Raw genomic sequence first — 25,175 nt, 5'->3', positions numbered from 1 at the left:
GAGCAATTGCTTTGAACTTGAAAAAAAGCACAAGCACCAACAGTGCTGTTTGGAAAAGAATATCCAAATTGTGCTCAACTTGATTCTTAACTGTATGCAGATATATATTATGTTGCCCATGTAGACTTAAGCCTATCTGATCCCTTTATGAGCTGTGTAGCGCAGTTGTGCTTCTTTTTCCAAAGTGGTAACAAATTAAAAATCCACTCAGTGACACAACAAGGAGATACAGTAAATACTACAGCGACCTTCTTAAAGTCATGCAGCAAGGATATTCTGAAACTAGTGATATTAACAAAGTTTTTTTTTCTTTCAGCAAAGTGATTGAGAAATCACATTTTCCCCGGCAATTGCCTAATATTCAGATCCCCTCCCTAAACTAATAAGCAGTATAACTTGCTTTAGCAGTGGCAAAATCCTACCATTCTGCTTTTAAAATTTTGCCATTGATCAGGAATTTTGCCTGAATCATAATTACTGGAATTAGTACTATTATTGTCTTAATTACTACTCTGTATTAGAGGAAATAATTACATTTTCAATGAACTTTCTGCACTGTGTCTCACTCTGATGAAGTAAATGAGGCAAAAAGTATGTCTGTTTTCATGTATGGAACTTTGTAAGCATAGCAGCTAAATACAAAGACTGCTCAAAATTCAAGGCACAAGTCAAAAGCACTAATTTGTTACGCTGCTTTAACAACCTACAGAAAAAAATAATAATAATAGCAACAGAAAATCAACCTAAAAACAAGTGTGCTCTGAATGAATACAGAATATAGCAGTCATCCCTTATTTCACGACAGTGTTACACAAATTCAGTCTAATTTGAATGTTACATTAATATGTAGCGAAAGCAACACAGTACTGCTTCCTGTGGATTCTTGTTATATTTCCCTTGAAGCTGTCTTTCCGAGATCCCCCATTTTGGATTGTTTCTCACAGCCTCCACCCAGCATCTTCCAAGAAGTGCTCCCATGCGCTGCCTGGCAAGGGAGATGGCAGTACATGGGCTTCCAAGCTCCAGACCTACAAGCCCACTTAGGCCTGCTTCTCTCACTCCCGTCTCTGCACACTTGGTGGACTCATTAAGGGCTTTCTCTGAAGTACAAGTCATGCTTTTTTCCCCTGCCCACCTGCAGATTTTCATAACACCTCAAGGTGCTTCTTTTGAAATTGGCCTGCATGTTTAAGAGATATTGAGATGGCAGAAATGATGATGAGCACACTGATGGCAACTGCTGTCATAAAATACCACATATCTTTAGAAAGCTGTGCTAAAAATGATCAAATATTGCTGCCCTGGAAAAAAAATGGTGGATGCCACTTTAACATGCAATCTCCTGGAACACTGCTTCACTATGAAGATTATTCAATATATTATCATTTATTTAATAAAACACAATCTGAAGAAGCAGCACTGACATTTTCCCTGTGATTGTCAGAAAAACTTGAGTTCCATAATATTTTTCCTTGAAAAACAAAATGAAAATTTTAGAGAAAACTACAAGTTGAAGAAGAATACAATGCTCTAACTGATTTCAGAGGAGTTAAGGAGTCACTATGATGTCCTCTGTCTCCCAGAAAAGATATGAGTTATATCTTCAATTGTATTAAGACAATATATTTTCAATTGTATTAAGACAGGCAACTATAGAATAACACTCTTTAAGCAAAACATTGCATTTGCAAGAAACATTTCTCACAATTTGCAGCATTATTGTAGAATAACTCTCTAATGTTAAAATTAACTGAAAAGTAAGAATATAAATTCAGTCATCTAGATATGTAGAAAACAGCAGTTAGGAAGGTTAAAGGGGGGTTTTAGGAGTGTGTGTACTGGAGATGCAGTAAAACCCTGTTGTTTTGAATAATGAAGAAAAAAACTGAAAATCAAATATGATTTGAAAATCAAATCAAGACTAAATTGGATTTTCAAGATCATCTTTTAACCATTACATTTCTGAAATATTAGGAACTATTCAAGCATATAGTCAATGGCTTGTGTGATGTAAATTATCTAATAATAGGAATTTTAGTGTCTTACTTAATGAAACACATTACATAAAAGACATATCTTATATTTGTTTTAGTCTTGAGGAGTAGCATTAAGAATTCACCTGGGAACATTCTCTTATCTGCAAGCAGATATTTCTGAAAGAACTTACATGCATGATGAACTTAAGAGCTGTAAAGAAAGTCAATGAACCGAATAGCTGCATACAGCCAACAGTGGTAGCAGGGAAACTGCGTAACTGGCTAAGAATATGCTTATATTTAGAGGAACTTTAAACTGTAAAAGAAATCCACTTTCATCTTCCAACTGTGAAATAAAGAACTGCAGAGAGCAACAATTGGAATTGCAGGTTAACTACCATAATGTTGTTGACACATCAGAAAGATTTAGGTATTACCACTGAATGAAAAATAATTATAGATTCTTCTGTTTGCTGCATAATTTGGGACTCATTAATTAACTAAGGTGATGAAGTCTGTATTTTTAAGTCATCTAAACACTCATCTCAGTTTTAGTGCCTGAGGGCCTGATCTAGGAGTTCAGTTCTAAAATTTTATCTTCTACAATAATGGATAATGGGTCAAATATAGCTACTTGCTTACCCTTTCTTAAGTGAAAGTGCAAATGTAGTAAAATATTGTAGTAAATACTGTACTGCAATGATCGTAATAGAAACCATGTGTTACTTGTTTGTCTGCCTAACAGACACTATGTGAAAGGGAATCTTTACATCCCTAATGAAACTGCTGGTGACCCATTAGGAACAGGCAGAGAATAGACTCTTTGATCACAGACCTGAGGTAGATCTAACTGACTGCTCATATGCATATTTATAGCATCTTATACAGTGGGCCACTCCTTACAGCTTTTGATTCTACAAATTTATGCATACATATGTTATACATATGTTATGTTACTGCAGAAACACATACTACAGACAAAATGACTGGCAAGAGCTTATCCTTTCTAAAAGAGATTTCTTTTTGTTATTTTTTTCATTTTTGAGAATAAATTCCAGTTAAGACTCATTTCTTCCATGTCTATAATCCATGGAGAAATGTTTTAGTGTTGCTTGAGTTAGGTTGTTTTTGTTGTTGTTGTTGTTGTTGTTGTTTTTGGTGTTGTTTTTTTCTAACCAATATCTATGATGCCAGATAAACAGTTTTCTATCTGCAGATGATCATCACATTTTCAGAAGCAATATTGCTGTTATCACAAGAGTATCTTAGAGTCATAGAATAACCAAGGTTGGAACAGACCCACAGGATCACCCAGTCCATCCATCCACCCATTACCAATAGTTCTCACTAAACCGTGTCCCTCAACACAACATACAAACATTCTTTGAACACCTCCTGGGCTGGTGACTCCACTACCTCCCTGGGCAGCCCTTTCCACTGCCTGACCACTCTTTCAGAGAAGCAGCATTTCCTAACATTCAGCCTGAACCTCCTCTGGCGCAGCTTGAAGCCATTCCCTCGAGTCCTGTCACCAGTTACACAAGAGAAGAGTCAAACTCCCAGCTTAATACAAACTCCCTTCAGGTAGTTATAAAGAGCAATATATAGAGTAGTCCATTAACTGCAGCACAGCAGTGAGGGAATCATCTGTGAAATGTATCAGCACTTTTTGGTAGGAAGAGTGCTTAAACTAGCCCTGTACACATAAAGACTTGAGTTGGTATGAAGATAACAAATAGGCGTACAGAAAAGTTTTGAGTGTGTTTTTTTTTTTTTTTTTTTTTTCCTGTTATGGTCAGTTTTATTCACATAGACACAGGGTTTTGAAGAACTAGTTTCCCTTGAAGTTTTATTATCTATCATCCAAAATAAGAACTCACATAGCATGTTGGGTTGCTTTTTAATAATGATTTAAATACAAATTAGCATAGTATGTTGATCATTCAGAATCTCTGGGAAGTATCACTGGTTGGGATGTTTTCAAAATGTTTTCAGAGATAATTTCTTTTCAAACATTGAATTATTCTTGTAGCTCTAAAACTGCTTCTTTTGTTGACCCAAACTAAACCGCAGCAAAGTCAGAGTGGTTTTGGTGTTCTTTAGGATTGTTCACATGTCTGTTTGTACATGTCAGTCCTTATGCAGCCTGAAGGAAAATTACATTTGTTTTATTGCTAAACTACCACAAAAATCATTTTTACATTGAGAATACTGCAGATAATTAACATGCAGCATCTGACATGAAATACTTTCCTTTAGAAATGGAAAGTCATCACATTTACCTGTTCATTGTGCCCTAATTTTAACGGAGGTCAACATCAGAGAAGCAGAGAGCTGAAAGATGAGCAATGAGCACCATGCAAATCACTAACTTGCCCATACTACTATCCTGAAGCAAGAGTTTTAGCATCCTACAATAATCTGTGGAGCAGTATTTGTTGTAGTGTGTGCTGAGCCTTCTGTGAAAGAATGAAGTACTACTGATTTGAAAAGTAGAAGAGTCTTGGTGCTTCACTGGGTGTAAAAGAAGTGGACTGATTCTTTGGAGGGAGACCATCAAGGCTGCAAGAAGGCTCAGTGTTTACCTGGTACACAAAGACTTCAAAGAGCTTGGTTCAGTTTCCTCCATGAACATGACTCCCTGGGTAATTTTGAGCGTATATACACAAGTGACATTCAGCTTTCAGGGAAACCTATTTAGTCTAGGTTAATAAAAACTCTTTCTTCTGGACAATGGTCAGAGAAAAGACCTCCAGAAACTGATTCATTTTTTGACACTTATAAGATGTTTCACAGAGGCAGGAAATATATTCTCTTTCTACTGGAAGCGGTTATCCGTTGTCTTTCTCCATTCCCCCAAGGGTGATTTGGGCAACTAACTTTAATTAGATATAAAATATTTACAGGATACACTCGGGTATTAGTGGAGGCTCTGAGAATCAGAATCAGTTTCTTTGTCTCAAATTTTCACCTGTAAAATATGAAACCTTCTTCACTGTGAGATGGTGAGAGGTGAAACTTTAAAATGTATGTGATGTTATCAGAATGCCAGTGGGGGCCATACAATTACTTAAGATAACTAGCTATGAAAGGATGCTGGAGGCAATGAGTCAAAACGCCAAAAGTATGAGTTGAATGTTTGTATTCTAATATTGTTGGCTTTTGCTAACTAAAGAAAAAAGTTCCAAGTTTGATTTTGAATGAATTGGATCATACTTCAAGTGCTCTGTGTGAAATGTCTTGAAACTATTAATCTTATCATTTAAATCACAGAATCTACAATTTCAGTACCACAAAGTGAATGGTGTTGTTTATTTGCAATCAGGCCCACATTTTATTTGTTTGTTTGTTTTTGAATGGGGGGGAGGGCAGAGTTGAGGCTAAACTCTCTCTAAGTCCATTGGAAATTGTTGTTATTAGGCTCAATTTTTTCATTCTTTATGTATATAAGATCTATGTTGCCTAAAGACATAACACAACCTATTTCAAATTATTCACATCTTTTGGACTGTAACTGCAATCTGTCTCTTTCAACTTCTTATTTCAAGGGGAAAAAAAAAGGACACTGTTCAATTTTTTGTAGTTCAGACATGAGCAAAATGGGAAATTTGTTCTTTAGAAACATTGCCATAATATGTAAAGCACTAATGAAACATATAATCTTATATATATATATCATGTGGTTCCAATTTAATTTTGGTTTCAGATTATTTTGAAAGAAAGAAAGAAAGAAAGAAAGAAAGAAAGAAAGAAAGAAAGAAAGAAAGAAAGAAAGAAAGAAAGAAAGAAAGAAAGAAAGAAAGAAAGAAAGAAAGAAAGAAAGAAAGAAAGAAAGAAAGAAAGAAAGAAAGAAAGAAAGAAAGAAGGTAATGAACAACAAAATCAAAAACACAAGAAAATAAATGATTTGCTTTAGTAAGCCTTTAAGATCTGTTCAGATCTGAATGGATCAGTGTTTTGTTCTTTGCAAGGTTTTCTAATGCAACAAAGTTTGCAGTAAGATGTCATAAAATATTAATGGCAAATTAGCATATAAATGATAATTTTATTTTAAAAAGGACATCAATTATCTGTACTTTGGTCCAAAATCACATTGCAAAGAGCAAGCATTTAGTCAAATATCTCAGTCTGTAGTGATCTTTGCTGTCATTGATACTTATGTATTTTGGACAAATTATATACTTGGACTATCTGCAGTGTGCATGTGATTTTCATCATAGAAAAATAAGCAACGATAATCACATTTATCCCATCTAATGTGAAGTGGATGATGAAGGCACAATATTTCCAGCTGTGTCTTTTTTGCTCCAGTGTTTTCAGTTTTTCTTCTCTGTCTAATTTTTCATCTCTCCTTTTTGCTCCCTATGTTTTGATCTCACGCTTGTTTACTGTGAATTCCAGCATTGCTTCTTACCATTTTTCTTTCTCTTAGGCACTGTGTCTTTTGCTGGTCTTAATAATATTTCAGGAAGATGCATTTCTGAGAATATAGTCACTGCTACCATGCTGCTGGTTCCTCTGCAGTCCAGTTTGTTTTCAAATCATTGATTACAGCAAACCAAAAATTATAATAGCAAACATGCACAGTGGGTATGATAAAAGCAAAAGCCAATATTAAAAAAAAAACAAAAAAAAAAAAAAAAAAAAAAAAACAGACACAATAATTAAACTTACTTACAGAAGATCTTAGTTAACTAATTTTCTAAATATTCCTTTAATCAAGGATTTATTTCCAAAGCTTCCAAGCCAATGGTCATTTTTCTTTTAATTTCTATAATCTCTGAAAATATATATATATAATTTGCGTCTTTGAACAGTTTTTAGTCAAACAAATGATCTTTTTTAGGGACCTGAAATCAAAGGGGTGGTCTTTGTCCTGGGTGGTCTTTGCCCTTATTTTCAGTCATAAGCAATTAATCCATCATTATATGCATATCTTATGAGAAGTTTTGCTTTAGAATCACAGTCACTTAGGAAGTACTCAAATCCAAAATGTCACCCAAAACCGGCACAATTTTTAGTTATCTGCTAAGGTCTGAATAGAAGATGTGAAACAAAATAGCTACTGGGTTAGGATCTTGTATGCTGTATTTGCCTCGAGCAAATTTCTACAATGCAGCTACTTAACCTACAGGCAAAATTTCATAATGGGAATACTGAGAGACCTGTAGCTGTAACCAGTACTTCTGGGCACTGGTATAATATTTCATTTACACTTCTTACAAAGCAATTTTTGTTAATCTTGCTGCATGAATGAAAAATCTCATCCCATAGTCTCCAATTCACTACCCTCATGAACTCATAAAAAGGTCTTTTAACCACTGCTGTGATTTTCAAGTGGAAATAATAAAATGGCAGGAGTTAAATATTAATATTCAGTTCTTGCATTGTGCCTTTCTTTGATACCAATTACAACTTGAACTTCACCTAACTAAAAAATAAAAATAAAAAAAAAAAAAAAAAAAAATGCAGACTTCACTCAATTAGCAGTAATAGGATTAAAACATAGCTTTGGAACTGAAGATTTAAATAGGGGAAAAAAAAAAAAAAAAAAGCACAACAAAAAAAATCCCTTGGCAAATGTACACTACATGTACCAAATTAATCTCAAAATAAATATGCAGACCAGGATGAAATAAGTGGATGAGGAATGCCAGAGGTGTGGGGGGTTATTGTGTAGGGTTGTGGGTTTTTTGTGTTCTGTTGTTTTTAATTTTTTGCCTTCTTGAGAACTTCTGCCAGTTGCATTGCTTTGAAAATTTTCATGGCTGGAGAATAACAGCATCTTTTTCTTCCTTTTGGTTTTATGAATACTATAAAAAAACTGCCATAATTCACAATAGATATTCTCCTTGAAGAGCACCAGAGTGATTTTTGTCTGTTATACTTTACTCCATTACTAATTTGGTATGGTTCTCAGCCCTCTGAAATTTAAGCAATCCCACAGATCCATATTACTGAGCTAAAGTAACTGTCTCCTGAGAAGGGATAAACATGACCATTTACAGGTGGAAAGTGCCATGGAGACCAAAGCTGTGTTTCAAGACTACAGTTTTGAACAGCAGACTGAAGTTATGGAAGAGAATTTTTGTATTCATTTATCTATGATGAGTATGATGAGTTGTTAGTTAATCATCTTGTATCTGCATTTTATAGGCAATTAGTTATTTTCACTGCATTTGGGTATCTGCCTCTACAGTTTACAATGCATTTCCCCAAACTGAAGAGGTTTTCAGAGATCCAGAACCAGCTGCGAGCTGTGAATCAGGACAGAAACATACACACATAAATATTTTTTTTAATTTCCTCTTAACTAGTGGAGATATAAAGCTAAATAGCCAACACCATTTTTTTATGGACAATGACCATGTTCTTCATTTCTAGAAAAACGCACCTCAGAAAATACTAGCGTACAACTAAGTGCTCTTCTTCAAAATAATGCGGACACTAGAAGATTTGTAAATGGTCACTGATGACTGCATATTTCTAAAACACACATTAATATTATGACTGATAAAAACTCCTGAGAAGTAAAACTATGGTACTTCCAATGATAAAACTTATCATCCAGGAGGATTATTATTCTTCTTTATGTATGTTCACCATTGAAAAACATCATACAGGTAAATAATAAGAACACTGCATATATGGAAAGACTGTTTAATCAAGGTCACAACATCCCAGAGATCAAGAGTTTAGAAGGACCAAGGCTGGCAATAACAAGAAGCAGAACTGAGAGAACTATTTCTCTTGGAGAAATAACTCATATTACGGGCTATGCATGTCAGCACTTCAGAGTACAGATAAAATGGTCCATTCAGCTCCAGACCTTCAAAATTAACCAGAAGTGTGCAATCTTTTGAATCTGTTCATGTTCAGCCTCTGCTGTTTTGCTGGACTGCAAGTCAGAGACAGACCTTTATGTCTTCACAATATTTCAATCTTATTTCAGTTTGATTTCAAATATCTGTAGGGATTATCTGGACTTTCCACTCATCTTTATCTTTGCTTCTCACTCCAACAAAAGACAGTAATTTAAAATTAATTGATCCACAAATTGTAAGAATTTTGTCTGTAGTGGGTATTTTTAATGTCCTGCTTATGAAACAGCATTCTTTTTCCAAAAAAATGCTGGCCTCCAAAGTTCAAAGATCTTTGCTCAGGAAATAATATACAAAAGTTAGTTCAGTGTTAATATAGCTCTGTATGGACTTACTCCCGTTTGGCACTACTCTGAAAGGACACAGGGCATTTAGTTAGACTGAATCATCTCTCGTGATAAAAACATACTGAGGTTTTAGGGTGGACTGGAAGTAGTTTTGAACGCAGGCACATAGTAAATGGTAATTGATAGCAAAGCTCTCTGTCTTTGTGTCTGAATCACAACATAGCCAAGAGGTCCTCAGCATATCCAAAATAAAACCTCACAATTTTCTTCCTAGAGTTTCATTTAAAATTCCCCATTATAAAGCAAAAAACAATCAAATCTCAATTTTCAATCTCAGATTTGTCCAGATGCCAAATTTACAGACACAGAAAAAAAGTCAGGCTGTAGAATTTCATCTGGATGAATCTGAAATGAACAAATATTGCTTTAGTGGGGAGGGGAGGAGGAAGGAGCACCCAGCACTGAGACTCCAGCCCTATAGAGATGGTTGTCATTCTTTATGAAGATTAAGGGACTTGTAGCCCTGCATTCCTATATTAATCCAAAAGCCTTCCATTGTACAAATAGCCAGTGTACAGACTTCCAGACGTTGCACTTCTGATCTGAGTCTTGACCTAAACAGACACTCATTTCCATGATGGAGTTTTTCTGGTTCTACTATGGTAACTTTATATGGCATATAAGTCAAGTTTGATTACAAAGATCTTCAGAAACCTTTAGACAGGAAAAAGAACAATATATGAATGGAACTGAAGAGCCCTCTTCTCTTACGAAATGACGAGTCTGCTTGTATACTGGAAGAGTATAACCATATGTGTATTTTTCAAAATAAGGCTTCTATGGTAGGAGATAAGAGTTTAACTGTTGGACAGCTTGCACATCTGATTTGCTTAAGGAAATATACACAGACTGCAGAACAACTGAGCTAAGGGTCACAGAATAATGCATGAGAACACAAGAGTTTTTATTTTTAATATATTAATACAGTTGAAAAGAAAATAAATACTCCTGATTCTTCGAAGGGAGCCATAAACACTACAGGGACTTTGCCCCTAGCATCGAGTGATTTCCATATTTTTTATAAAAGTCTGGATTGGTTTGAAGTCATAAAAAGAAGACCAACCACTGTTAAAGTGATTACTTTTTCCTCTGCTATGCCTGGGTCCAGTCTATGCCATCAGATTCCCACTTTTATGAGCAACATAAAATTCAGACACAATTTCCATTTAAAAATGAAACTATTTCTGCTGTGTCTTCGTAACAACCAATCTCTTTTCTTTTTTTCTTTAACTCAGTGGCAATTCTGATATCCAAAGTGGCAACTAATTGCCCTGACAATTAAATGGTATTGCCACAGCACAGCCTTTATGCATTTGTCCTAATAAATGTCAGAGGAAGCTCAACTGCTCAGTTCAGCAGATGCTAATTTAGACTGAATACCACCAGCTATTCAGGGACAGAATTTTTGCTTTAAATAAGATTAATCTCTCAAATGAAGTGTGGTTTCCTTCTCTTTATAACAAAGACCAGTGGTTATTCATTAAATCTGAATTACAGGTTTAACAAACACTTGCATAAGAATCATTAATGCCATCTGTTATATAATTACTTATGCAGTGAATAATATTTAATATCTCAACAGTTAAGAGTCTTCAAAATTTGGTTACTATATTCCTCTCTGTAGAGACAAGCATTACTGTTCCAAAGCACATTTTTCCCTTGTGACCCAAGCAGAAGAGCTTGACTGCTTCTTGCTTGGCTGCCATTTGTCAGTTCAAGACTAGGAGAACTGTCAAGTAAAAATTCATATTGGACTCCTAACTCCCACTGTGGTTTCCGCCTTTCCACTGAAGTCAACAGCAAGCATGGATTCCTGTTAACCTTAGGCCAACATTTCATAAAATGCTGATCCACTTTGCAAGACATAGAAGCTGACTCATTTTCTGTTTTGCAAGTGACAAGAAATAACATCTTCTCTCGTTAACTCTGGAAAAACCTGCACACCCCCAATGTAAAGACAACAGCATTTGCACTATGACTTTTGACTACAGAATTGCAAAACTTTTGTTAACTCCAGTTGCAGACTGTTAATCCCTAAAATTTATGTGGTTGGGGAATGGCGGTGGTCACTAACCCCAGAAGTAATGGAAAATCTGGTATTTATTTCAGCAAATAGCTTACCCTCTATATGAACACCACTATTTGCAAAGTGCCTATTATGAATCATCCCAGAACCTTATCAATTGGAAACCTTCTTAACAGAGAATAGTAGTTGGCACAGGGCAAAGCTGTGCCAAGAATTCTTTGAAGAGTTGCTGAGAGGACGATTGCTATGCCTGGAAATGTCCTGGACATATGAGCACTGTGGCTCAAAGCTCTGCACCAAAAATATGTGGGAAGGAATCAAGAGATCCTGTGATTAAAGTATAACTATTTTGCTTCTCAGACCTGTCTTTGACAGTCCTTGGCCTCTTTCATACAAACAATCACAATACTCTATAGATGGAACAATCCTAACAGCAGACAGTTTCTAGTCCTTAGAGAATTGTAACCCGCAATTCTAATTTTGAGCCAAAGTGATCCAGTATTAACGCTTCCTTCAGCTGATGAAGGTGATGGACCCGCTGAACTTACTGTCTCAGTAGCAGAGACATCAGTGATTTCCATGTTATGAGAATTATCACACAGAAGTAGGTCAACAGCTGTGCTCAGATGTGAAGAGGTGTGTGCAAGAATAGACATAGCGAAAATAAAAAGGTCTAAAAAAATGACAAAAATGATGAGGTACATGGGAGGAAGAATGGTGACTGTGTACTTTACACACTGTAAGGTTAAAAAGATGAAGTCTGTGAAGTTTGAAAAGGAGAAGAAAAGAAGAGATATTATAAAAGTCTACAAAATAATGAGTGAGCCTGAGAATTCTACACAGATCTATTTATTTCCCACTTACCCCTACCTTTTGCTCTCTGTTCTACTCCTTCTCTTTCCAGATCTTCCAAAATGTGTTCTGCTCTCCTTCCCATTTCCATTTTCCCTCTTATTTCTGATTCTCTTCACATCATTTCCACCTTTCCTCTTCTTTGTATACTTTCTCATAACAAAATAAATATCAAATAAGCAATAAGTAACAAAAAGATTGAATATCAATACTAAATGTATTGCATTAAAAAATTAGTAACACTATAGTTCACGAAACCAAAAAGTAATATATTTCAAATGACTACCATGAATAAATCTACGTGGGTTCATTGAAAATACAGGCAGCTGCTAAATACTTTAAGCCAGTAGTTCAGGAAGACTTAAAAATCATAACATCCTCAATTACATTACTTGCAGTAATTTGACATGAAATTATATTTCAACCCTCAAACATCGGCTCCTAAGATAATTTTAAAGTGGAATCAAGAAAGTTCAAAACTTTTGTCCTTTCTCTGAAGCAGAAAACTTGGAGGTGGAATTCACCTAACATTTTTTTGCGTATGAGAAAATAAAGATGCATATATCCAAGTTAATTATCTAGATATATTTATTTTTATATATTTTATATATATATAAATTAAACTTTTAAATTTATATTTATATTATTTATTCGTATTTTATTTATTATATATATATCTATATATATTTCTGTCAACAGGGGGTTTAAAAAAAAAAAAATCTGTTTACTGCCAACAAAAAGTTACAAAAAGGCATCTAGTTCAGATCTGCAAGTGGTCACTTCTAGCTTTAGTATACTTATGTTCCTGTGTGCAGCCAATGTTTCATTTAAACATGAATTGTGGCCCATAGCAAAGATCTACCATAATATTCCAAAACCTAGAAAGACAGATGAGATATACCTCCATCTGAAAATGATGTCCTTGGATGTACACCTTATCTTCATGCTTTCAAATGTTCTTGTGCAAGAGTAGTAAACTGCTGCCATTCTATTCTCTCTTTCAGACAGTCTACTAAAATTTATCAAATCATGTAGCTATTCACTAAATAACAACACCAAAAAAATCAGCTTTAGGAAGTGTTTGAATTGTTATGTAAAATGTGGGCATTCAATATGACCAACAGAGAACTTCAGAAGAGGAGCAGGAAATATGTCAGTGAAATAGATACTGGGTAAATGAGACTCTCTACACAGGATATATAATGTAAGCAGCACAAGATTTTTAAGTATAACAGATGATTTAGATTTTTAGAACATTGTAAGAAAGCCTGAAAAGATTTTCCCTCCTAGAAACATGTGAACCAGACATGTTGTGTTTCTAAATACAAAATGTTACCTACAGAAACTTTCTAAGAGTATTAAGATTAAGCCCCAGCAGCTTCAAAAAAACTGTTTAAAACAGAAATATAATCATTTATGGGTCATCTTGAGAGAAGCTTACCTTCCAGCCTTCTCGGTGTCCTAGGCCACTGAAATGGTATTATTTTTTTCTAATAACTCATAAATGGTAGGGTGGGTATTTCAAACTTCTTTGACACAGCAACTTGTAATGATCTGATCAAAATCTAACATGCAGGGAAAACAGTAACCCTGGTCCTATTTGATTTATTAATATAAATTTATACTTTTTTTTTAAATTTAATTAATTACTTAATAACTCTTTTAGCTGCAGTGCTATGCTGGCAACTCATTTCCAGCTGATCAAGCTCTCTCTCAGGTCCTTGACAAAGTTGTAGGTTCTCAGGACAAAGTCCTGCTCCTTGATATGGACTGATAAAGCTTTTCATGCATTTTCTGTTGATGCAGTTGTTTTAACTCTTATTATAATATGCACTATTTAGCTGTGCTTACAGTCTGAAAAGACACTTGTTTCTCCACCTCAGTGGTGCATATACTCATTTCCAGTCCTCCAGCAATGAAGTTACCTACAAGCGTAAACATATTTAGGTAGTACTCAGTGAAAACTTCATTATTTTGCTACTCCAAAGGGCTACATCCAAACCAGGAATGTTTCTCAGTTCCCAAATTCTTTTTCACATCTACTGGTTATTCATTTTATTAATCCAGTTATTGCATGGTAAGTTAATTTTAGAAACTAGTTAAACACTTTGAAGAACCCTGACTATATATTAACACCTCACACCAGTTAATATTGTGTTTTGGGTGTAAATACCTTAACAGTGACAGCTGGTTTTAGCTATGTTAATTATTCTAATATAATATTGCTTTCTTTTACTTAAAAGAAGTCAATGGTCCTTACAAAGGGCGTGCATAATCTTCCTCCCACAATGTATATCTCTGACAACAAAGAGACAGGCCACTGAGAAAGGAGAGGATGGAGAAGGATATATGCCTGTTAAAATTTACATGTCTTTAACCTCCACCCAAACATATCTGTTGAAAAGTACAGGAGGCATCAATTTAAATGATCATCTGAAATACCAAAAAATTTGTTTACTTTGATTGATTGCTTGAAGAAAGGACATTAAATTTTCCACCAAAACTAATAGTTGATAAAAGCCATTCCTAAAGAAAATGGATTTTCCCTAAGAAAGGTGTTGCTGGTCAGCATCTAAGGAAAGCTTTACTATGATACTGGACCAATGTTCAGAAAAGGGCATCCGAGTGTAATCATGGAGAGTAACAACTGCACCCTTGCTCAGAGCTTGAAAATCAGAAATCATCATTTTTTGGGTTACAAATGGCATCCAGCATTCCTCTGGATTTTCTTCCAAAATCTCCAGTACAGATGTTTGCTAAGCCAAGGTTGCTTAGTTTATATTGCTTACAAGAGCTGCAGGAGAAAATAAGATATCATTTCAATGATTCTGTGATCTCTTTTACTACTTCTGGTACTTCTTTAAGTTGACACACCCTCCTGGAAAGTATAGATGCTTCTCCTTCATCAAGTGAGAGATTAATCTGGATCCAGCTTTTGTGTCACATATTACAACCACAAAATGAATAAGCTTCTGAATTCTCTTAGGCGCTATTGTTCTAAAATACCAAGCTAACCCTTTATTGCTACCTTTCTGAACCCTTGGTGTCAGTGTACTCGGTGGCACCTCTTCACTCAATATGAATTCCTCATTAGTGTTGGCTCTGAGGTGTGTAAAACGGCATTAAGATTTTTTTATCATTTTACTACCATGCAAGCATGCTACACTTATCAACACCAGTACTTCTGTGCATGCAAAGAAAATGTGAGACTTTCAGAAAGGCGAAATGGTCTTCCCTTACATGCTGTTAACACTGGGTTCCCACCTCGAGCTTTTTAACCTCTCAGAGATCTATAATTCCTCTATTCTTCCCAACAAATCTTTCTTCACCTTTCAGACAGCCAAAAGAGGATAGATTGGCTTTGCTGTAAAGCTTCTGGTGGAAAATTTACTCAATCGTGACTCTTGGTGCAGAAAAATAATAGTCAGTCCTTAATTACATGTTGGCTGCTCACAAATGGATGAGAAGAAACTGTCTAAAGTCACCCTGTCTGTAGGAATATAACTTTAAGACTGCTACTTAATTATGAATGAGGCATCATTTCATGTCTAAATCCTGCAACCTGTCTTTTTTTTATTCTTGATCTTCCTCAGGATGCTTTGGAGATATTGCACACACTGGTGCGAACAGGAATATTTCTGGCTTCCTCTGTTTTTACATATTTCTGGTATTTCTCACCAGCAATAGATGAAATTCTACATCTTATTATTATTACTTCTTTCCACTTTTCCTCTCCTCTTGCTTTTTGTTTGGTTTTTGTTTTTTTTTTGTTTTTGTTTTGTTGTTGTTTTGTTTTGTTTTTTTTCCCTATTTCTCCTTAATCTTTCCAGTTTCTCCCTCTCCTGATTCTTTCAGTTTCCCTCTTCATATTTACTCTTTCCTATTTGCCCTTGCTTCCCTTTCCCCACGTTCCCCTCCTTTCTTTTTCTTCACCTTTTCCCATATGTCTTTGCCTTTTGATTTCCAGCCAGCAAAATGCAGTTCCAGTGGGCTCTTCAGCACCTTTTGATCACTGTTAACCTCTGTAAGGTTGGATGGTCCTCTTGCTGCTGTTCAGCATTCCTCAGTTTAGAAAATGAAAACCAAGTTGGTATCAGTCTTTATCAACAGCTGCCACCATGTGGTATCTGAAATACCACATTTACTTCCCACTTTAATATGTTTTTCAATGTTACAAACACCTACCAGGAACAGACCTACCAGGAGGTAGCATCTCCTCTCTCCTGGGATCACGTGAAGCTGCCTTCTCCCCCACAGAGTGAGGGAGTAAGAATTCAGCCCCAGTCCTGTTCCCTGGTTGCTCCCTGTAAATGCTGTGTGACATGGAAGGACATCTCCAGGGCCATTCTATTGTCCAAAAGGAGGATGAAATATGTTGTCAGCCCTAGATCATTAGAGAGTCAGTCCTAAGATTAAAAATTCAGGGAACATGCTTTTAGGCAAAATAGATACAAGACCTGGTTGATAGTCTAGCGTCTGCTTGTCCTATATATTTTTTAGAAAATATTAACCCCAACAGCTTTATCCCTCTCCTCCCTCCTGAATTTCATGTAGATGGTCTTCAAAATAGCTAATTATGTTACAATTAAGAATAACTTTCTGCGGATAAAACAGCATTCAGAAACAGTCTTTGTAAATGTCTTCTGTTAATATATGTACCTCTGAGATTTCTGGAGCTTTGTCTGATGAAAAGTGTGCTCCCACCGGCAAAAATCCATTGAACCCAGGGTATTGTGAAACTGGCATGTGGTACTGTGGATAACGTGCACGGGTTTCTTGAGAGTACTTCTCTGTCCACTCTTGATCCCGTAGCTTTCCTCTGAGCTGAAACTGTAGTCCAGTCAGCGCCTGCAGCATTGCTTTAATTCTTTCCTTTCCACAATTAGCAAAGCTGAAAAAAATCACTGTAAAACACATACACAAAATAGAAGAAGCAATTTAATTTCTTGCACAATGTAAGTTTACTATTGCAAGAGAAAAAAAAAAAAAAAATCCTTAAGTATGAAACCAAATGAATGTTATGGTTATAGGGCATCTATAAGGACACGATCGCTAACATACTACTGGAAAAAAAAAAAAAAAAAAAAAAAAAAAAAAAAAAAAAAAAAGATGAGAAGAAACCGTTGGCATTCAGTTAACAATCATGTTTGGAGGTTTGTGACTGACTTTGTTATTCCAAGGGAAGCCAGATACCAGTCTCTTGGGATTAGGTACAAAGGCAAGAAAAAAGTGGACATGTATGAATCTCAAAAGTGACTGCTGGGTTAATAAAACAGCCTGTTTTCTGTTCACCCACTCTTCCTCTCAGTGTGCAAGTACATTAAAATATGTCAAAAGGAAAGCCATTTGCTGGGGAAAAATAATTCAACTAAAAGTCAAAATTTCCAGCTGGTGTATTGCCTTGGTGTGTTCAAGTGCGCTAACAAAGTGACCCACACATCTCACTGGATGAAAGTTGGTATCCTCATTAAAGTAGAAACAAACACTTGAAAATAGGAACAACTGCCAGTCAAAAAAAAAAAAAAAAAAAAAGCAAAGGAAAAAAAAAAAAAAAAGGATCAAACTATCAAACTGATATGAGAAGCCTCATTTTTCCACATTTTTTTCCTACTTGTTCTATAGCAAATATGATATATATTTAAGTATTATCTTGAAAAGTAATGACAGTAAAACTTATTCTATATGCAGTATCCACTCCTGTTTGCTGGAGGAATTGCATTGATAACAACCATCCACATTATCATTCAGTGTTTAGAAAAAGAAATATTTCCACAGTCCAGTATCTAAACAGTCACATATAACACAAGGATTGGTTCCTGCAAAGGGTAATCCTTCCAAAAATGGGTAGCTCTGGGGAAGAAAACTTCATATCAGAATTACTCATGCTGGAGAAGGTTTCTAGGACCAGCCTCAAAACCTCTAAATAGTAGTACATTTACACTTGTGTGTACTGTTGCCTTCAGGAATCACATTAAGATTTGAGCCCTATCACTAATTCACTGCAATGTGAGCATCTTTGCAATAGGAACAACATGAGAAATGAGATCTCCTGTTTGTTGGCCCACACCCTCGAGAACACAAGCACATTAAACACAAGTCAAAATGAGGGAAATGGTACATAAGGATGTGAGCTCACTTTTTTTATTGACTACTATGCAATTTTCTCTTGGGGAATAAATAAATAAAATAAAATAAAATAAAACAAAATAAAAGAGTGAAGAAATTTTGCAAAATCTCTACTATCCACAGCAGAGTGTATTGCAATGAATTGTCTGAAGAACAGAATCACAGAATGGGTAAGGTTGAAAATGACATCTAGGGATGGAGACTACAGAGCATTCTGAGAGAGCCTGTTCCACTATTTCTCCATCCCTACAATAAATAGTTTTTTTTCTTATATTTCCCCCTCTTCAGTTTGTGTTCACTGACTCTTGACCTATCCTTGGGCACCACTGAGAAGAGCCTGGATCCATTTTTACCTCCCTACTAGGTATTTATATACATGAAAAAGAACTTCTTGAGCAATTTTTTTCTTCAGTCTGAATAATTCCAGCTCTCTCAGCCTCACCACATAGCTCACATGGTTCCAAGTTCTTCAGCATCATCGCTGTCTTAAGCAGGACTTCTTACAGTATAAACCTGTCCATCCTGCACTGCAGGACGCAGAACTAGACTTAGTGCTCCATGTGAGGGTTTCCCAGTGCTGAGCAGAGAAAGATCATGCCCTCAACCTGCAGGCAATGCAGCACAAATCCTGGTGCTATTTACCTTCCTCAATGACAGGGTGTGTTGCTGTCTCATTGCCCAACAAGACCTCCTCTGCAAAGTACAGCTATCTGTTATAGTGAGCACTCATCCAAATTCTTTGTTGTCTGCAAACTTGCAAAGATCACCTGAGTCATTAATGAAGATTTTAAATAATACTGGACTCAATACGGATTCCTGAGGGACACCAGTAGTTACTGGTTTCCACATGGACAGATCACAACACTAGGAGCCCAGCATTTCATCCATTTTTGAATACCCTTGTTTATCTAATTTCTAATCTATTCTTCATAAGTTTTTCTATGAGGATGCTATAGGAGAAAGCTTCAAAGACCTTATTAAGGTTAAGCTAAGCAGCATCCACTGTTCTCTCTCACCAAGCTTGTCAGCTCACTCTAGAAGGCTATCATGTGGGTCTGGCTTCATTCTGCATTTTCTTTAGTCTTCATTTTGCTGTGCTTCTACCTATAGAAACTTTTCACGTTGTTGTTTGTGTCCATCTCCACATTCAATGGCAAATGGAACTTATGATCTTAGTCAATTTTCAGAGCTCTATTCAGGGTTTTGTTTATTTTTGGTGTTTTTTTTTTAAAAAAAAAAAAACAAACACATTTTATGACCCTTATAACCTGTAATAGCCATTAAGTATCAATTATGAGCCATTTTTTATATCCAAGAACACAAGAAAAAAATTAAGATGTTACATTGAACACTTTTGGTAGTAACAGCAGCAGTAGTAGGGAAAAAAAAAAAAAAAAATCCTGACACATTTTTCCTCACAATCTCACAATCAAGGCTTTTTTAATGCATTTTAATGCATTTCTTACTGTTGAATATGCACAAATAAACATCAGTTCTAAAATGATTCCAGCAAAGCTGATCCCTGCAATTGTGCACAGAGTGAAGTCTAAGTGTCCAGAATAAATATCAGTACAAGAATTTGTTTTAATTCTTTCAGATCAGCTGAGACTGATGTAAATATCTCACAGAAACTACAGCCTTTCTTCTCATTGCATCCTCTCCTAGTAGGTACAAGTAAAAGAGAAAGCTGCTGAAGTTTGACTAAATCATTTGTGCTGACTGAGGAATAAAGAACATAAACTTCTGAGATATTCTAACTGCTACTGTCACTTCTTAGCCTTGAAAAGTAATTGGTTAGGCCTCCTACACATTGCTCAGCCCTGTAGAGAAGAACTGTGGCCACCATCACAGGGAATACATGGACCTGTTGGAGTGGCCTCCATAGCAAGGTCATGAAGGTGTTCAGGGGGCTGAAGCATCTCTCCCAAGAAGAAACGTTCGAGGAGCTGGGCTTATTCAGTCTAGGAAAGAGAACACTTCAGGGAGAACACATTGCAGATATCCAGTACTTAAATGGTGCCTACTGAAAAGAGGGAATGGAACAATTTACCATGGAGTATAGTGGCAGGACAGGGAGTAATGATTTTAAACTAAAAATGGGTATATTTAGACTAAAAATTAGAAATACTTTATTATTATTATTATTATGGTAGTGAGGCACTGGAACAGGTTTTCCAGGGAATTTATGGATGCTTCATCCCTGGAAGTGTCCAAGTGAAGATAACTCAGAACTCTGTAAGCCTGAATGAATAAATTGCTTTGCAGGCAGTTTTCATAGTCAGCTTCACACTAAAGCTCAGCGAAAGCCCAAGTCTTCCCATTTTCAAGGAAGGTCACCTTGATCTTCCATCTGAGTACAAGATTGCTCAACTATATGATTAGCCAGTTGTGCTCCCTAGCTGTTCTGCAGCAAGAACAGTTTCTCCTCCTTTCCTCACTGGCCTTCTCTACGTGTTTAGTCCAAACTACTCTGGTGTGGATACCTGGAAATTTCTGAAGTATGAAAACCGAGAAGTTGGCTGTGATCAGTTCTTTCTGGTAACTGTAGTCTTATCCCAGATGTTTAGTTGTCACACTTGCATACTAAGAACTTAACCTTGCAGTCCTTTTGCAAGCAAAACTCCCCATTGACTGGTATGTCTTTGTTTTTTAAAAAATTACTGGATATGCAGAGCAGTAGTTCTGAACAAAGGAATTCATCCAATTTTCTTTTAGTTTTCCTCTTCAGAAATGCCCTAAGGCAGTTATCTGTTTCAGTCAATGGAAGGCTGAAAACGTTCAATAAAAATAATAAAAATAAAATTAAAAAAGAAAAGAATATTTTAGCAATAGAAACATAAAAGACACTTAAACCCACTGATATTATTTTTGTCTACATTGAGGACCATATTTCTTCACAAACCATTGACCTTATTTTTAACTCTTTGTTTGCCATCTGTTTGTCTGAAGGAACTTTTGCCAGTTAAGGAATCTGTGACTTTATAATGAATACATACTTATGATCCCTTCGTTATACTAGTAGAGAAAAGACATGCAGGATTTCAAGCTTATTTTCATTTATAAAAGCTTCATTTCTTTCAGCATTTCTTTCAATTAAGAAAGTAAAATTCAAATTAAGCAGAAATTACTATTTTAAAACAGAAATCCAGCTTGACTTGTACCACTTGTACATATACATAAAGTTAATCTTATTTAACCTCTGCAATCATTTAAAACACAATTTTCCATCTTCCTATTCTTTCTTCAGAACTGACCACAAAGTAGAGGAAAAGAAGCCATGTAAACTCTATTTTATATTTTCAGTTCAGTTCATAGTGAAAGCTAGGTTGAAATTAAAGGTATGTATACTTTTGAGTAATAAAATCTCACAAGAATTCTGCATGAAGGTTATATTTAAATGAAAGCTAAATATCTATTGATTTTTAAATATCCAGTAAATATATATGAATATAATAATCTTAATTCTGTTCTGTAGCAATGCAAAGGAAAAAAAAAAATAATAAAATAAATGTATATTTTGATGGCAGTTCAATCTCTGGTGCTCCAGAAAAGATTAAATTGATTTTTAAAAATTCAATAGCATTTATGTAACACAAAGTCTGGCATATTTACTTTTTTTTTTATTTATTTATTTCTACTTTAAGTAAAATATACGGAAATCCTGCAAAAAAGTTTTACATTTTGCAAAAGGGCACTAGGAAATAAGTAGAATGAGTTAGAATACTAAATGATGAAGATAATGAACAAGTAGGCTTAGCTGAGAATTGGAAGGTTGATTCACTAAAGCAGAATTTCAGCAGTGTGTAAAAGGTATATTGGTGCAATAAAAGACAAAAATGAGAACTGGTCAGAGAACAGCACTAAGCTATAAAGGGGGCACCCATGAGATTTAGAGTTACATATCCAGATGCATCACATTATGACTCAGGCAAAAGCCCTGCTGTAGAACATTAACATCTGAATTTCATGCCTAGAATAATCTAATGAGCATTATGCACAGTTTTGAGTAACCTATATCATAGAGAAGAATAAAGATGAACAGCAAATATCAGTAAGGAATTAAGGAGCTGAGTTATGAACAAAACTAGGAAGAATTGCAAGACAAGTATAGGGCTTTTATATGATGTATGTAAAAAACAATAATACCATAGAATAAACAATTATTACAAGAAAAAAAAATCCTTGTCAGTATGGTGATATTAAGAATATTAAGTAGGAAACCACATAAATTCTGCATAGGCAGTATGAAGCAAAAGGGATATAATGTCCCAGAGAATGTGGTATAATCCCCATCGTTTCTTTCGTTTAAACTGAGAGTTGGCAAAACATTAGTGAAGTTATTGTACAGTAGGTCATGAACCTCTATTGGCAGGGGATGGACAAAATGACCTAGCAGGTCTTTTCCCTCTCAAACTTCTTTGATTCTAAAAGGCACTAAGTCAGATGCTTCCATCGTTTGTCTACAAGATCCACAGAGCTCAGAGCTACCACAGGGAGACCTGTAAGGGGGATAGTGAATGTAGACATGGCTAATAAAATATCAGAAGCCCATAACAGTTAAGAAATTCTTTCTCTTTTATCATTATAAATATATACGTATCTTCTTTTCAGCGTTCAGTGTGAATGTCTGCACAGAAAACTAAATTTTAAAACATTGAAAGGCAAAGTAAGCGTAGAGGTCACTTCTGCAGAGGGATCAGTAAAGTAGCAGCAAAAGAAAATGTGCAGTCCCCAGCCATCGACTTCTTGAAAATGCAGGTCTCAGAGGCATGGTAGTGCAGGACTTCATGAACAAACTTTTATTTTCTTGATTGCTTTTCGCATATATACAATTATTCAGAGAAAAATCTCCTACCAAAAGCATCACTGCTGTCTATCCATCTTTCTCTAATTATTGACAGCATTAGAATACTGACATAATTGAGAAATAACTTAGACATGAATAAAACTACTTCATTTGAAGGTATTCAGGAAAGTTCAATACCCTGAAGAAAATTAAGAAACTTTGTTTTTTGTTGTTTTTATGAACACAGGAATCTGTGAAACAGTATATTAACTACTGGTAATAAGGGTCCATAATGCCTGGGTCTGCTGTGATCACAGAGTCTGACGATCAAGACCTAGATTTTGCCAAGGACTACCTTACCTCTTCTCCATATCAACGTTGTATTAAAATACACTGTCAGCCTAACAGAGTGTGAAACTGAGTGTTACAGCCTGTTGTACCTTTCAGGCTATGTGTCAGGCTGACCTTGTGTAACGGTCACCAGCCTAAAGCACGAGTACAAAAAGATATAGAGGAAGTTTCCTTACCAAATGTGGCTTAAGTGGACTACTGTTGAGAACAAGAGAGCTCCTCACAAAGTTGGGAAAAAACAGAAGAATCCCAGAGGTATCAAAGTAAGGTCCAGAGGTTCAGAAATAGTCTATAAAAAAACTTGAAAGAAGAAAGTAACAAAAATTGCTAGTTACTGAGAGTAATATAACTGAATAGTCTCATGACACCGACTGAACAGTTAAAAAATGGCAGATTAAATTCAATGTCAGCAAAAATTATGTGATGTACTTATGGGAACACATTTCTGCCTTTATACGTTATTTGGCAGAGAATATTATGAAACTAGTTGCTACTACTTAAAAAGGGGATTTGAAACTAAAAGGCAGTTTGCTAACATTGTACATACAATGTTCATTAGCAATAAAACTAGCAGACTAAATATTAGAAACAAACACTGAATGTAAAGCAGTGTCATGGATTAAATTCACAGTGTATCCATACCTCAAAAACTATATCACTATGTGAAAACAACACACTAAAACATGAAAGGTGCTAAAAAGAACAAAGATCATTAAAGGCACACCATGAGGATCAAGTAAACAGACAAAATTCTCTATCTTGTAGAAAAAGCACCTCAGGAAATGCATGGCAAAAGTATGTGAAAAACATGCATGGAGTGAATCAGGTCTTCACCTTCCTACTTTTGATTAGTTAAGAGAAGCAGAACTATCATGTCCTTGAGGGAATGACCACAGGACAGTCTCAGAACAAACATGGGGAAAAAAATCAATAATGTCTAAACTGGGGTCTTTTTGTCAGAGGATTAAGGGGTGAGGAAAAATATACATAGGTTTGAAAAGTCACTGGGATAACTAATGGAAAAGCATTGAGGGCTGTAATTGCAAAGATGTATGTCTGCCTCAGGAACTGGCTGAGTCACAGGTTGCTTGAAGCTGGGATTGGTTCCTGAAGAAGTAAGATTGCTTTCTTGAGAGATTCTTTGACTCATTTCTAGTCTTCTGACAGCTATTGGAGTACCGAGTACTGAGACAGAAGGATGCCTGGTATGATACACTATAGCAGACTAATACATTTTATGATAAAACAGAAAAGACCTGGGGAAATGAGATTGTTTCTAGGGCAATGTTCATCATTAATATCTTTTACAATCAAGAAACTCTTTAAAACTTCACCGCACAAGAACTGTACTAGCCTTATCAAAGATAGGCAGATAGACAGATGATAGATGATAGATAAATAGATTTGTCCGAATAGCTATTGAAGATCCTTTAGGTACTTAGTTGCCAGAAATTTCATTTAGCTTTAACATGACCACTAAGACAAGAAAATAATTTGGTTTCTCTTCTGGAGTGAACTTTTGTGTCATACTTGTAGATCCTTAGCAAGCAACACAGCTTCTACATTCTCTGAGCCATAAAAAGAACACAAACCAGTAAAAAAAAATGGTCTTGACATAGTTTTCAAAGAAAAGAAAAAAACTGTTGTACAGAAGTTACTGAAGCACAGGGAGGTTAAAAATAAAAGTTCTTCTTGACTTGTGTCATAAATGGTTATCAGATTTTAACCACAAACAACAATATAGGTACTCACCCCAAAGTATTGGCTAGAATGGGAACAATTTTAGATAATGATAATATATGCCAAATTTGGAGCACAGATAGTAGAAGG

At 35.5% G+C, this 25,175-nt stretch overlaps 1 protein-coding gene across 1 annotated transcript in view; it reads right to left on the bottom strand.

The window, feature by feature from the left end:
- The window catches only part of TFEC (transcription factor EC), an 85,611-nt gene extending 68,672 nt beyond the window's left edge, over positions 1-16,939 (bottom strand). The window contains exon 1 of the mRNA XM_072346640.1: positions 16,742-16,939. Coding sequence (XP_072202741.1) covers positions 16,742-16,939 — 198 coding nt within the window. The remainder of the gene's footprint in view (positions 1-16,741) is intronic.
- Between the last annotated feature and the right edge of the window lie 8,236 nt (positions 16,940-25,175).

This window comes from Excalfactoria chinensis, chromosome 1 (assembly GCF_039878825.1).
Source record: "Excalfactoria chinensis isolate bCotChi1 chromosome 1, bCotChi1.hap2, whole genome shotgun sequence".
In the NCBI taxonomy this organism is placed as follows: domain Eukaryota; kingdom Metazoa; phylum Chordata; class Aves; order Galliformes; family Phasianidae; genus Excalfactoria; species Excalfactoria chinensis.
Note: the sequence above shows the minus strand (reverse complement) of the source record. Positions and strands in the feature narration are given on the sequence as shown.